At 49.5% G+C, this 11,254-nt stretch overlaps 1 protein-coding gene and 1 long non-coding RNA gene across 2 annotated transcripts in view; both read left to right on the top strand.

Moving 5' to 3' along the window:
- The first annotated feature begins 3,326 nt into the window (after positions 1–3,326).
- The window catches only part of LOC118156961 (muskelin-like), a 28,598-nt gene continuing 20,670 nt past the window's right edge, over positions 3,327–11,254 (top strand). The window contains exon 1 of the mRNA XM_035311206.1: positions 3,327–3,461. Coding sequence (XP_035167097.1) covers positions 3,370–3,461 — 92 coding nt within the window. The 5' untranslated portion in view covers positions 3,327–3,369. The remainder of the gene's footprint in view (positions 3,462–11,254) is intronic.
- LOC118156963 lies at positions 5,190–5,855 on the top strand. Its single transcript, XR_004746500.1, has 3 exons — positions 5,190–5,648; positions 5,683–5,688; positions 5,822–5,855. It is a non-coding gene; the product is annotated as an uncharacterized LOC118156963 (long non-coding RNA).

Genomic DNA, 11,254 nt, shown 5'->3' with positions numbered 1-11,254 from the left:
TTTTTCCAGGGCTGTCAGTACTGCATATTTCACCAGCTTTTGCTTCGCTTTAAGCCCAAAATGTGCTAAAAATAAGCTGGCTTGCAGTCCGCATCCTGATCCAGGCAGTAACAGGACGCCGGGTGGAGAAAGTCCCGGGGCGGTTTGCTCCGTGCAGCGGCGAGCAGGGAGCTGTTGGCTCTCACTCTGCCTCCTCCCTGCCGCAAGGCTGGCACTCACCACTCGTTTGCAGTCTCCAAAATTTCATGTTCGGAGGTTACAGGTCTCATATGGCATCGCTCCTCTTGGGCTGCTTGTTAGCCAGGCTCCAAACGCCGGGGTAGCATCCCTTCCCCTGGGGTTGGGATAATATTATTACCAAGATCCTTAGCAAACCATTTCCTTTAATGCTCCTGCAGTAAATGCCAGGAAAAAAAAAAAAAAAAAAAAAAGCCCCACAGGCAGAATTTTAGATAAGAGAAATCTTAAATGCCACAGGAAGGCTAAAAACTTGTAAAATTCTTGTTAGTGCAGCAGCAGAGGGAAGTGTGGAAGGTGGTGCCTCGCATGCAGCTTTTTCAGCACCTTGGGACTTTGATGCCAGCAAAACTGCGATGATCCCTGCTCCTGGGAAGGGGCCTTGAGATGAAGCCCTCGCTGCTTCCACTCACTTTTGAAATACTCCAAGGCTGCTGGATGAATTTTTCAGCCACAGTGGGATTTTGTTGCTGCATTCTCACTCGCTTTCCTAAAATAAAAGAGGGGAAAAAATAAAAATCCTTGCGTTAATTTAATCTAGCCCGGCATCTTGCTGTCCTGCCCGATAATATCTCCTCAATCTGTCATTTCCAACCGACAGCTGGTTATTTGCTGGTGGTTTATTTCCTTCCCACCCCCCCCCCGGTCTTGAAATATCTCCTCTGGTTTCTTGAGCATCCCAGAGCTGCCCCAGGATGTCCCAAACCTCCCTTCTGCTTTGATGGGGGCTCTGGGTGAAACCATCTCCCTCCTACAAGAAAAAACAGGTAACAACAGAGAAAAATGTCAAGGAATTTCCAACATACATGGTGAACTATGTAGGCGTTTGGGATTTCAGGTCCAGCCTCCTGGTGTGTGGCCATGCGGCGAGCAAAAGTGCCGGAAAATATCCTGGTGTGGAATGGAGATCCCAAGGGGAGCTTCCCTCCAAACTGGGGACAGCAACGCCATGCAGACATCCAAACATCCCAGCGCTGATGGCGAGCTCTTCAGCAGCATTGACAGAAATAAATAAATAAATAAAATAAAGTTAATAAATATGACAATGTGCAAGACTTGGAAAACCACTTGGGTTCCTTCCCGCTGTCTGGACCTCCAGGCTACCTCCCCACGAAGCATGCAGACGAGCTGTTGTATGGACTGAAGGAGAAAAAAATAACCCAAGGAAAAAGATAAAACAAAAAACAAACAAACAAACAAAATAAATATGACTAATTCTGGTAGTCTGTGCTCAGCCTGTGATTGCTCTCAAACAGGGCTGTTGGTCACGCGTTGAATCTGGGTACCACTCAGTCAGTGCCTTTCCGTTTTACTCGTTATTTATTTTTGTTTATGTATTTCCTGTTATTTATGGGGACTTTAATTACTCCAACTCCTTTCCGGGGAGAAAAAAAAAATAATAAAACACAACAAAACAGCATGTTAAAACTGGCAGAACTGTCAAAACAAGCTTCTCCTGGTCCTTCCCACGAAGCAGAGACACAGCAAAACACCCAGCTAACAACATGGAGACGGGGAGAAGAGCGACGGGGATCGCTGCAAGAGCGATTTTGACAGACCCTCTTCCCCACACCCTGGACCCTATACCCCACTGGGTATCCCCCTGCAGCCCCACAGCCCCCTACAGCCCCATAATCCCCCTTGGGCCCCATAGGTCACCACAGCCCCATAGAACATCCCCCTACAGTCCCATATCCCTGTATAGCTCTATGGCCTACCATAGGCCCATGGGATGTATCCCCCTTAGGCCCCATATCCCCCTGCAGGCCTATGGGGCACCACCCTCCAGCCCCATAGCCCCCTACAGACCCATAGGACATTCCCCTACATACCTATATACCCCTTGGACCCTATATCCCCTTACAACCCCATGGGGCATTCTCTTATAGCCCCATATACCCTTTGGACTCCATATTCCCCTACAGCCCAATGCGGCATTCCCCTACAGCCCCATATAACCCTTCAGCCCCATATCCCCCTTCAGCCCTGTAGGACATTCCCTTACAGCCCCATATACCCCTTGGGCCCCATATCCCTCTACAGCCCCATGGGACATGCCCCCACAGCCTCATATACCCCCTGGACCCCATATTCCCCTACGGCCCAATGAGGCATTCCCCTACAGCCCCATATCCCCCTACAGCCCCAGGGGGCATTCCCTTATGGCCCTGTATACCCCTTGGGCCCTATATCCCCCTACAGGCCCATAGGACATTCCCTTACAGCCCCATATGTCCCTTGGCCGCATATCCCCCCTAAAGCCCCAAAGGGCATTCCCCTACAGCCCTACATACCCCTTGGGGTCCATATCCCCCTACAGCCCCTTAGGGCATTCCCCTACAGCCCCATATAACCCTTGGGCCCAATATCCCCTTACAGCCCCATAGGGCAATCCCCTACAGCCCCATTTGCCCCTTGGACCCCATATCCCCCCTACAGCCCCATAGGACATTCCCCTACATACCTTTATACCCCTTGGACCCCATATCCCCCTACAACCCCATGGGGCATTCCCTTATAGCCCCATTTACCCCTTGGACCCCATATCCCCCTACAGCCCCATATCCTCCTACAGCCCCATACACCCCTACAGCCCCATACACCCCTACAGCCTCATATTCCCACTACAGCCTCATGGGGCACCATTCCCCTACAGCCCCATATAACCCTTGGGCCCAATCTCCCCTTACAGCCCCATAGGGCAATCCCCTACAGCCCCATTTGCCCCTTGGACCCCATATCCCCCCTACAGCCCCATAGGACATTCCCCTACATACCTTTATACCCCTTGGACCCCATATCCCCCTACAACCCCATGGGGCATTCCCTTATAGCCCCATTTACCCCTTGGACCCCATATCCCCCTACAGCCCCATATCCCCCTACAGCCCCATATCCCCCTACAGCCCCATAGGACATTCCCCTAGAGCCCCATCAGCCCCATATCCCCTTACAACCCCACAAAACACTCCCCAAACCTTACCCCCCCCTTTCCCTAACCTGCCCCCAGACCCCACATCCCCTTACCCCCCCAAAATCCCGGCGCGGCCCCTTTAAGAGCGAGCCCCGCCCCCTTTTCCCCCCTCCCCTCCCCTCCGCGATCGCTGCCGGGCCGCGGGTGCCGACTCCAAGATGGCGGCGGCGGGGCCGGCGGGCCCGGAGAGCCGGGTGCTGGGCTACGGCCTGCACCGCTGGAGCAGCTTCTCCTCCTCCTACCTGCCCGAGTGAGCCCGGCGGGGGGCTTGGGCGCCGGGGGGGGCACCGGGAGGGGACGGGGGGATCCGGGGGAAGGGGTACGGCCTGCCTCGGGGGGCTGGGGCCTGGCGGGGAACGGGGTTGGGGGGGTTGTGAGGGGGTTTGGGGGCTGTGAGGGGGGGGAAGGGGGGTGGGTGGGGGGCTGTGTGTGAGGGTGGGGGGTCGGAAGGGTTTTGGGGGAAGGTGTGTGGGAAATGGGGGTGTTCTGTGGGGTTTGGGGGATGTGTGTGAGGGGAGGGGTGTTCTGTAGGGATTTGGGGGTGTGGGTGAGAAGGAGGGGGTAAAAAAGGGCTTTGGGGGGCTGTGTGTGTGTGGGGGTCGGAAGGGTTTTGGGGGAAGGTGTGTGGGAAATGGGGGTGCTCTGTGGGGTCTGGGGGAGGTGTGTGAGGGAAGGAGTGTTCTGTAGGGATTTGGGGAAATGTGTGTGGGAAATTGGGGTGTTCTGTGGGGATTTAGGGGTGTGTGAGAGGGAGGGGGGTGAAAAGGTTTTGGGGGGCAGTGTGTGAGGGGAGGGCGCGTTCAGTAGGGTTTTGGGGGGGCTGTGTGTGGGAAAAGGGGTTGTTCTGCGGGGTTTTGGGGCTGTGTGTGAGGCAGGGGGTAGGAAGGTTTTCGGGGGGGGTTGTGTGTGGGAAAAGGGGGTGATCAGTGGGATTTTGGGGCTGTGCGTGAGAGGGAGGGGGGTGAAAAGGTTTTTTGGGGGACTCTGGGGAGGGGTTTTGGGGGTCGTGTGTGGGGAAAGGGGTGGGAAGGTTTTTGGGGGGCTGTGTATGAGGGAGGGGTTTGGGATCAAATCGGTAGGGATTTGGGATTGTGAGTGGGAAGGTACGGACAGGTTTTGGGGGGTTGTGTGTGAGTGGGGGCTGGTGGAAAGGTTTTTGGGGGCAGCGTGTGGGTGTTGAACAGGGTTTTGGGGAGCTGCTTTTGGGGAGGGGGTGGTCAGTAGGGTTTGGGGGGCTGTGAGTGAGAGGAGTTGTAAAGGTTTTGGGGTGCTGCGTATGGGGATGGGGTGGGGTGTTCAGTAGGGTTATGGGACTTTGTGAGAGGGAGGGGCGGTAAAAGTTTTGGGGGGCTGTGTGTGGGGAGGGGTTTTGGGGGGCTGTGAATGAGTGGTGGGGCGGTGAAAAGGTTTTGGGGGGTTGTGTGGGGGGAGGTAGAAAGGTTTTGGGGAGATTGTGTGTATGGGGAGGGGGTGTTCAGCAGGGTTTTGGGGGTCTGTGGGGTGATGGTCAGCTTGGGGGGGTGTGTTTGGGGACAGTGATGGTCAGAAGGCTGGGGGGCTTGGAGGGGATGAGGGGACAGTGAGTTTGGTGGGACTGTGGGAGGGCTGGTGAGAAATTTTGGGGAGAGCTGCGATTTACATGGGGTTTGGGGGGAAAAGGGTCACCTGGTGCCCGACTTGTGATGTTTGGGAATTTAGGAGCAGCCCGGAGTTGTGCTTCAGAGCAATGGCTCTGCACCACACTGCTAACGTGTGCCCATCCTCAGTGGGATCCTTGGCCTCCTGGCAGGCTGCTTATGGCCTGTTAAGCTTCCCTGATTATTGAAAGCAAAATCTGGGATGAAAACACCGTGGTCCAGCCGTTTGGGTTTTTCTGCCCCTTTCTGCGGCCCTTCAGGTCTGGGGGATTATTGGAAATACTTCGTTTGGGCACCATACTCACTGCAGGGCACAGAGCCTTGTCTAATGATTGCACTGAGTTTAGTAACCTGGGGTTAAGATAACTCTGCCACCCGGGTTCATAAAGCAGCAGATAATTTAGCTGTTAATTGTTAATTTCACGGATTATCTCAATTTGCTGAAACGAGGTAAAACTTTAACAGAAGTTTTGCTGCCTAAACGCACAGAGGTTTTATCTTTCCGTAGCTTTCCTTGTTTAGATATTAAAAAGAACCAAGTTCCTTTCTAATTAATTATTTTTGGTGATAACGAAGTAATCCTTTTGGCCTTTTTTTGGTTAAAAAAGCATTTTTTTCAGGTCTGCAATCGTGCTCGTAGTTATAAATTGTTGGCTGCTGAAGGAAGGGTTGACAGTCCAGTATTGATCTCCCTGACGCAACACACAAAGATAACTCTTTCACCTCGAAGCACCTTTCTGAGGCTCCCGTTAGCCCTTTTTGCCACCTTCTTGTGAGGATTTAATGCTCTCGTGGCACCTGTAGTGCTGCCCGAAGTCCTTCATGTCATTGCAGTCCGTGGTACGATTCCCCTCCCTGTAACAGGGCCGGTGTTTTATGAACGCGTGACCTTGCATTTGGCTGGTTTTTAAGGCAGTGTTTGAAAGTGTTTATCGATAAAAGCGGCTGGAAGCAGCTTTGTGGCAGCGTTCAGCAGTCCTGGCGATGATGGGGCTGTTCTCCAGCACGTTGACCCCGGTGCAAGGTGTCCTGGTCCCACCTCTCACGTGCTGATTTCTGAGCAGCCCTGGAAACACGAGGCAGGGTTGTGGTGGAAGAGGCCCTCAGCAAGATTTGGTTTGCACTTGCTGCCTGCTGACGTTTGATTCCCACCTTCTGGGAGAGAGCTTGAACGTGGTCTGGAGGGGAAGAGGAAGGCTCTGACCTGGGGTTGAAGATCAGAGTCTCGAAAGGTGGAAACTCAGGAAGGAAATCCTAGAGGAGAGTGGTGTTTAGGGATGGAGGGGAGGTGGAAGACTTCAAAATTGCTGTTAAGGGAATGTAAGGTACTGTGGGATGAACGTGCAGATAGAGCTGAACGTCGTCTTGCTATTTATTTAACACGTGGATCAGAAGTGTGCTTTTCTGGAAGGATAATGGAAATACCCCATGCAGTGGGTGACCTCCCTGCCCACGGCAGGGGCTGGAACCAAGGGGGTCTTTAAGGTCCCTTCCAAGCTGAGCTGTTGTATGACTCTATGAATTCTGGTTAGGCCATAATTTAGATAAGTTTGGTACCATAACTAAGAAGTTGCAGGGTTTCCTAAGAAGTTATGGTTTCCACTTTAACCCTAAAGGGTCTCCGGCTGCCCCATATGCAGGAACACACGACTCCGTTCAGTGTGTGGCTTGCTTAGTGCTGCTGTGGTGCTGTGAGTGAAGTGCTCGTGGAAGAGGAGCAGAGTGCATTACCCGTGTTCTGTGTCAGACAAGCATGATTTAAACATGTGTCTTAATCAGTTACGTGGTTTTAAATGTAAAAATCAAAGCTGAGATATAAAATTTTCACTGCTGCTGTCTGTGGAAGGAACTGGATATCTAGTGTCTTCTGCGTATCGGATGCCGAAGTGACACTGAATCTTCTCAGAACACCAAAAGTCGCCCAATAACTGTAATTTTTCACTGAAACGCCAACAAACAAAAACCCACCCTGTTTTCAAAGACCTGTCTGGCCATGTTCTCGTTTAGGATCAGCAATCTGTTGATGACCACCAGTTTTCTGTAAGTGACGGAGCGTTTTCTTGCAGTGAGCATTAACTTCTCTGTTGTGCTTGGTGGTACAAGGGGACTGGTAAGTGCCCAACCCAGTTTCAGGCTGTGTTACCAGTGCTACGTTCATCTCCATGTTTGCACAGACCTTTCCAAATGTCAGGTGAGGATTGTCCTTCTCCAGTCTGCAGAGGAACAGCCCTAGGGGTTCACAGATGGCCGGAACTGTCTTCTGCTGGCTTGTAGCTACCAGCAGCTACATTGGCTTGGAAATTACTTAAAACTATCTGTGTTGAACTGAATGAGTTGGTCTGATGTCCAGTCCAGTCTGTGTTTTAGGGCAAATTGTGCCTTTGGGAAGAAAACTGGTCCAAGAGCAAGTTTGCTCTTGAAATGTGGTGTTTCCAGAGAGCACTCTATATCGAGAGGCTTCAGCCTGTCCAGCTTGGAAAACGTTCAGCCCAGCCAGTCGCTGATGCTTCCTCATCGGATCCTGCCTTGCCTCTTCATGCTTTCTCCCCAAAATACAGGAGCCAAGTGGGAGATGTCCCCCAAGGGACCACCCTGAGGACTTCCCCACCATCAGCAGTGTGGTCACTTGGTGCAGGTCACACAAAATTCTGGTGTAGCTCCACGTGCCCCGAGAGAGGCAGACCTGGACTTTATTCCCCTCTCCCTCCTCCGGCTGTCCGCAGAAAGTGATGAGCTCAGGCGCTTCTTTTTTTGGACAGGGAGGGAATAAACAATTTATAGAAGGTAATATAACCCCCGTTCAATCTTCCTTTTTTTGGTAAGGGAGAGGACCAAAACCTATCTCTTTGTTTTCGGGGAGAAGCACTTTGTATCCTCATCTTTCCAACAGCCTACTTTTTGTACTTGCTCCAGTTCAAATTTGCTGCTGGTGAATGCAAGGAGTGGTGCTGTGCTGCCTGCAGTGGCAATCATGTGCCCTTCTCTGCTGGAAAGTGCTTCAGTGCTGTGTCCTGGGACCACGGCTTTCTAGTGGTTGCATCAGATTCCTGACTCATGGCATCTTGTAACTGGCAAATGCGCCCAGGTCCTTCTGGCACTTTCACACGGACTAACGAGTTTTTTTTTTTTAAACAGTATTATTCCGGTCCTGCAGCTTTGCTAGGAACTTTCATCCCATTGCTTTTGCTCAGATCTTCAGTCATTTGGATCTTCCTCTATGATACCTCTGTAGAAGAAGGTCAGAATATTTCCAGAATATTTATTTGTATTTTCAGATTATTTTTTTTTATTGACGCTTCTCCAAGTTATTTCTTGTGCTACTAAGAATATAAGATGGGTTTCTAAGCTGATGATTCAATGCCAACAGTCTCCTTCTCCTAAAAGTTAGTCACTTTTTTGTTGCAACCCCTTGTTACTTATTTCACTGTCAGCTATTCCAGTAATTCCAGTCTTTTCCAGTGCAACACTTCACGAGGTGCTATATTGAGTGCTGAAGCCTGGATAACTCTGTTCCTTTCCTAAAAGGCTTACTGGAGAAGTCAGGGGAAAGTAAAGTAAGCAAAAGATACTTCGGTAGTCAAGTTAGGAGTGACTGGGAGCCTTCCAAAGTGAGAATGCATTTTTTTTTTTCTTTCTTTTTCACTAAGATACAGCAGAAAGTTCCTGCTCAGACTTACCAACAGTCTGTTGCTGTCCCGTGTTTACCCTTGTGTTTACAAATCTCAGATGTTACAGAGCATTAGCAACCGGGTGCTGAGAATGTGCATAATGACCTGCTTTTTGGGCAAGGTCCATAGGATTTTAAACAAAAAAAAAAAAAAGAAAATATCCTGAATTCCAGGCAGGACAAAACGCGTGTTTGTGGCTAGTGGAAGAGGATTGCGAGTTCTCCCTCCGAGCAGGTGACAGCGATGAGTCAGTTCTGTATCTGGTGGCTTCGTAAATCTTGTTACAGACGGATCCAGGTCTTGAAGGATCTCGCCCTTGAGCTGAGGTCAGAAATGTCTGACACAAAGGTTTGCTTTTCCTATTTTGCTTTCTGCTTACCGAGTTCTGGGTCCTTAATTAGGTGAAGCCGTCTCCTGTTGAGGTCTCGCTGGTTCAAAACTGCCCAAACTGTGGAGCAGCAAAGCCCTTTAGAGCTTTCCTGGCAGGGCAAACCGCTCCTCATCCATGTGCTGGACATCTTAATGCTGCTTCTTGTTTCTCATGGTTTCTTAAGTAACTCTGGTTACGTAGCCCTGAGGACTTCCACTTTAGGTGTAGAACCACAACTGCTTTTGCACCTTTAAGCCTGCGTGTTGTTTTTTCAGCTTCATTTGTCAGCATTTCCAGTTTGACTTGAACATTTTAATTTAGCCAGTTCTTTGCTGTAGTCACTTCATCTAGAGATGAGGGGAGCGGAGCAGACACACCCGCTGGCCATCTGGAGTTACGTGCTCGTGCTGTATTTGCAATTAATCGATACTTTTACCAGTTGCTAAAATGGGCTGGGGATGCAAACATTGGCTGATGAAGTGAGCTGAGTGATGCTGGTCCCTGGCTGATTCCAGCAAGCCCTATGCATAGAAACATTCCCAGATCTGCTTCTCTTCAGCATCCTCTTAAAAAGTTTTTTCACGTGTGGCTTTTTTTGGATATTTCTACAAATTTGCCTTCTTGCTTGCAACATGTCTATAGCCTCGAATTCTTCTCTGCAAGCTGAAATAGAGTACTTTGGAAACCAAATATTTCTGTAGGAAATAGTTAACTACAGGTTGCGTACACAAGTACTGGGTGATTTTCTGTCTGACAACGCGGTGAAAACATGAAGTGATGAGGAAGAAAAAGATCAAAAGGGTGAAAGTGAAAATAAGCACAAAATTATTAAGTTCATGCCCTACATTGGCATGAGAAGTCTGATAGCTCTTCATGGAAGTTTCTTCCCAGGTGAAGGCACAAATGCTGTGGTAGGTGAAGAAATTTTTGTTGAAATACAGCCATTGTTTAGGAGGCTGGGCAGTTTTATTTGCTGCCAGAAGGCTGAAGGTGAACTGCTAATTGCTGTGGTCCCACGGTGTGACGAAGCTGGCAGAATCTCTAACGTCCAGCCCTGGCATTTTTGGGGAACATTAAGATCGTAAGATTTTCATCGGAGGCGTTAACATCGCCGGACTATGGATCATTCGTTCTGTGCGTGGTTTATATCCTTCAAGCTTAATGAAAGCTGGCTAGATTGTGATTACTAATTACTTGCTTAAAGAGTAAAACTAGTTGGAGCAGAGCGCATTTTCCTCGCGGAGGCTGTTGTTATTGCTGAGACAGCATGTACAGTCTGATCCTTTTTTTTATGGCAAAGAATATATCTTCTTATTCAGCACATTCATCTTTTTAGCAAATCGCTGTTGAAATGCGCTGTTAACTTTATCACCATGATTGATTTTTATGATGTGATCAAGATTTTTCTGTTGAGGCTAAGTGGTGTATTCAGTACTTAGCTGGAGGTCAAATTTTGTCAGCTTCCAACGCAAGCCAGTGCTTGATTTATTTTAATTACATGTTAATATAAACCTCTAATGATAAATGTATATATTTTGACTACAGCCTGTAGAATTTTGTAGGAGCAGTGGATTTCAAGTGTAGCTTGGTTTGAATTCAATAATACAGCAGCTGCTGGGAGGAAAAGGAAGGAGCAGTGAAGACATTGAGTGGTTTGTCACCTTACTTAGTTGCTGTTTTAGCTATTACTTGACACTCAGCACACCTAACTTTGGAGAAATTATTTCCTGGATCAGTTTAAATCGAGGAACACGACCATGTATGTGAGTTGAGGACAGCAGCCCACGTGGCAGGTGGGCTGAGAAGGCTCGCTGTGCTGCCGCTGCCTTCTGCGGTGCCTGGAAAATGGCCTGAAATTGGTGGGGGGTGAAAGCTGTGCTGGTCATTTTGGGTTTGGATGTGCTCTCTGAACTGATTTTCCTCCCCAGCCTGGGTTTGGTGTCACTGTCAAGCCCTGGGAGGCAGCCCGAGGTGGAAGGAAAAAAAGCTGGATTAGGTAAATGTGACCCGTGAGTAAGGAATTGCTGAACAAGTTCCCACCCTCCTCTCTCATGACTGAGTTGCCACTGCTGACTTTCGGTTTGTCTTCTAAAAAAAGCTGCCTTCTGGTACAGGATTTGGAAACTGCCGAATGTGGAAGGAAGGCTGCTTTGGGAGCTGTCGTCTGCTGGAGCATGAATTCATGTATCGTGCTGCAAAATAAGGAATTCTTCCATAACGCAGCACCATGGGCAAGTAGTTCTGAGTTCCGACTTACAGCATGGCTCCCCGACCAACTAGTAGTTCTTGAGATCACTCTAATGATTTGTTATTTTCCTGGGTCTGTATTTTGTGAGATAACCTTCATTTTGAAAGGGAAACCTACCCT

This window comes from Oxyura jamaicensis (genome assembly GCF_011077185.1).
Source record: "Oxyura jamaicensis isolate SHBP4307 breed ruddy duck chromosome 1 unlocalized genomic scaffold, BPBGC_Ojam_1.0 oxy1_random_OJ106645, whole genome shotgun sequence".
NCBI classification, from domain to species: Eukaryota; Metazoa; Chordata; class Aves; order Anseriformes; family Anatidae; genus Oxyura; species Oxyura jamaicensis.
Note: the sequence above shows the minus strand (reverse complement) of the source record. Positions and strands in the feature narration are given on the sequence as shown.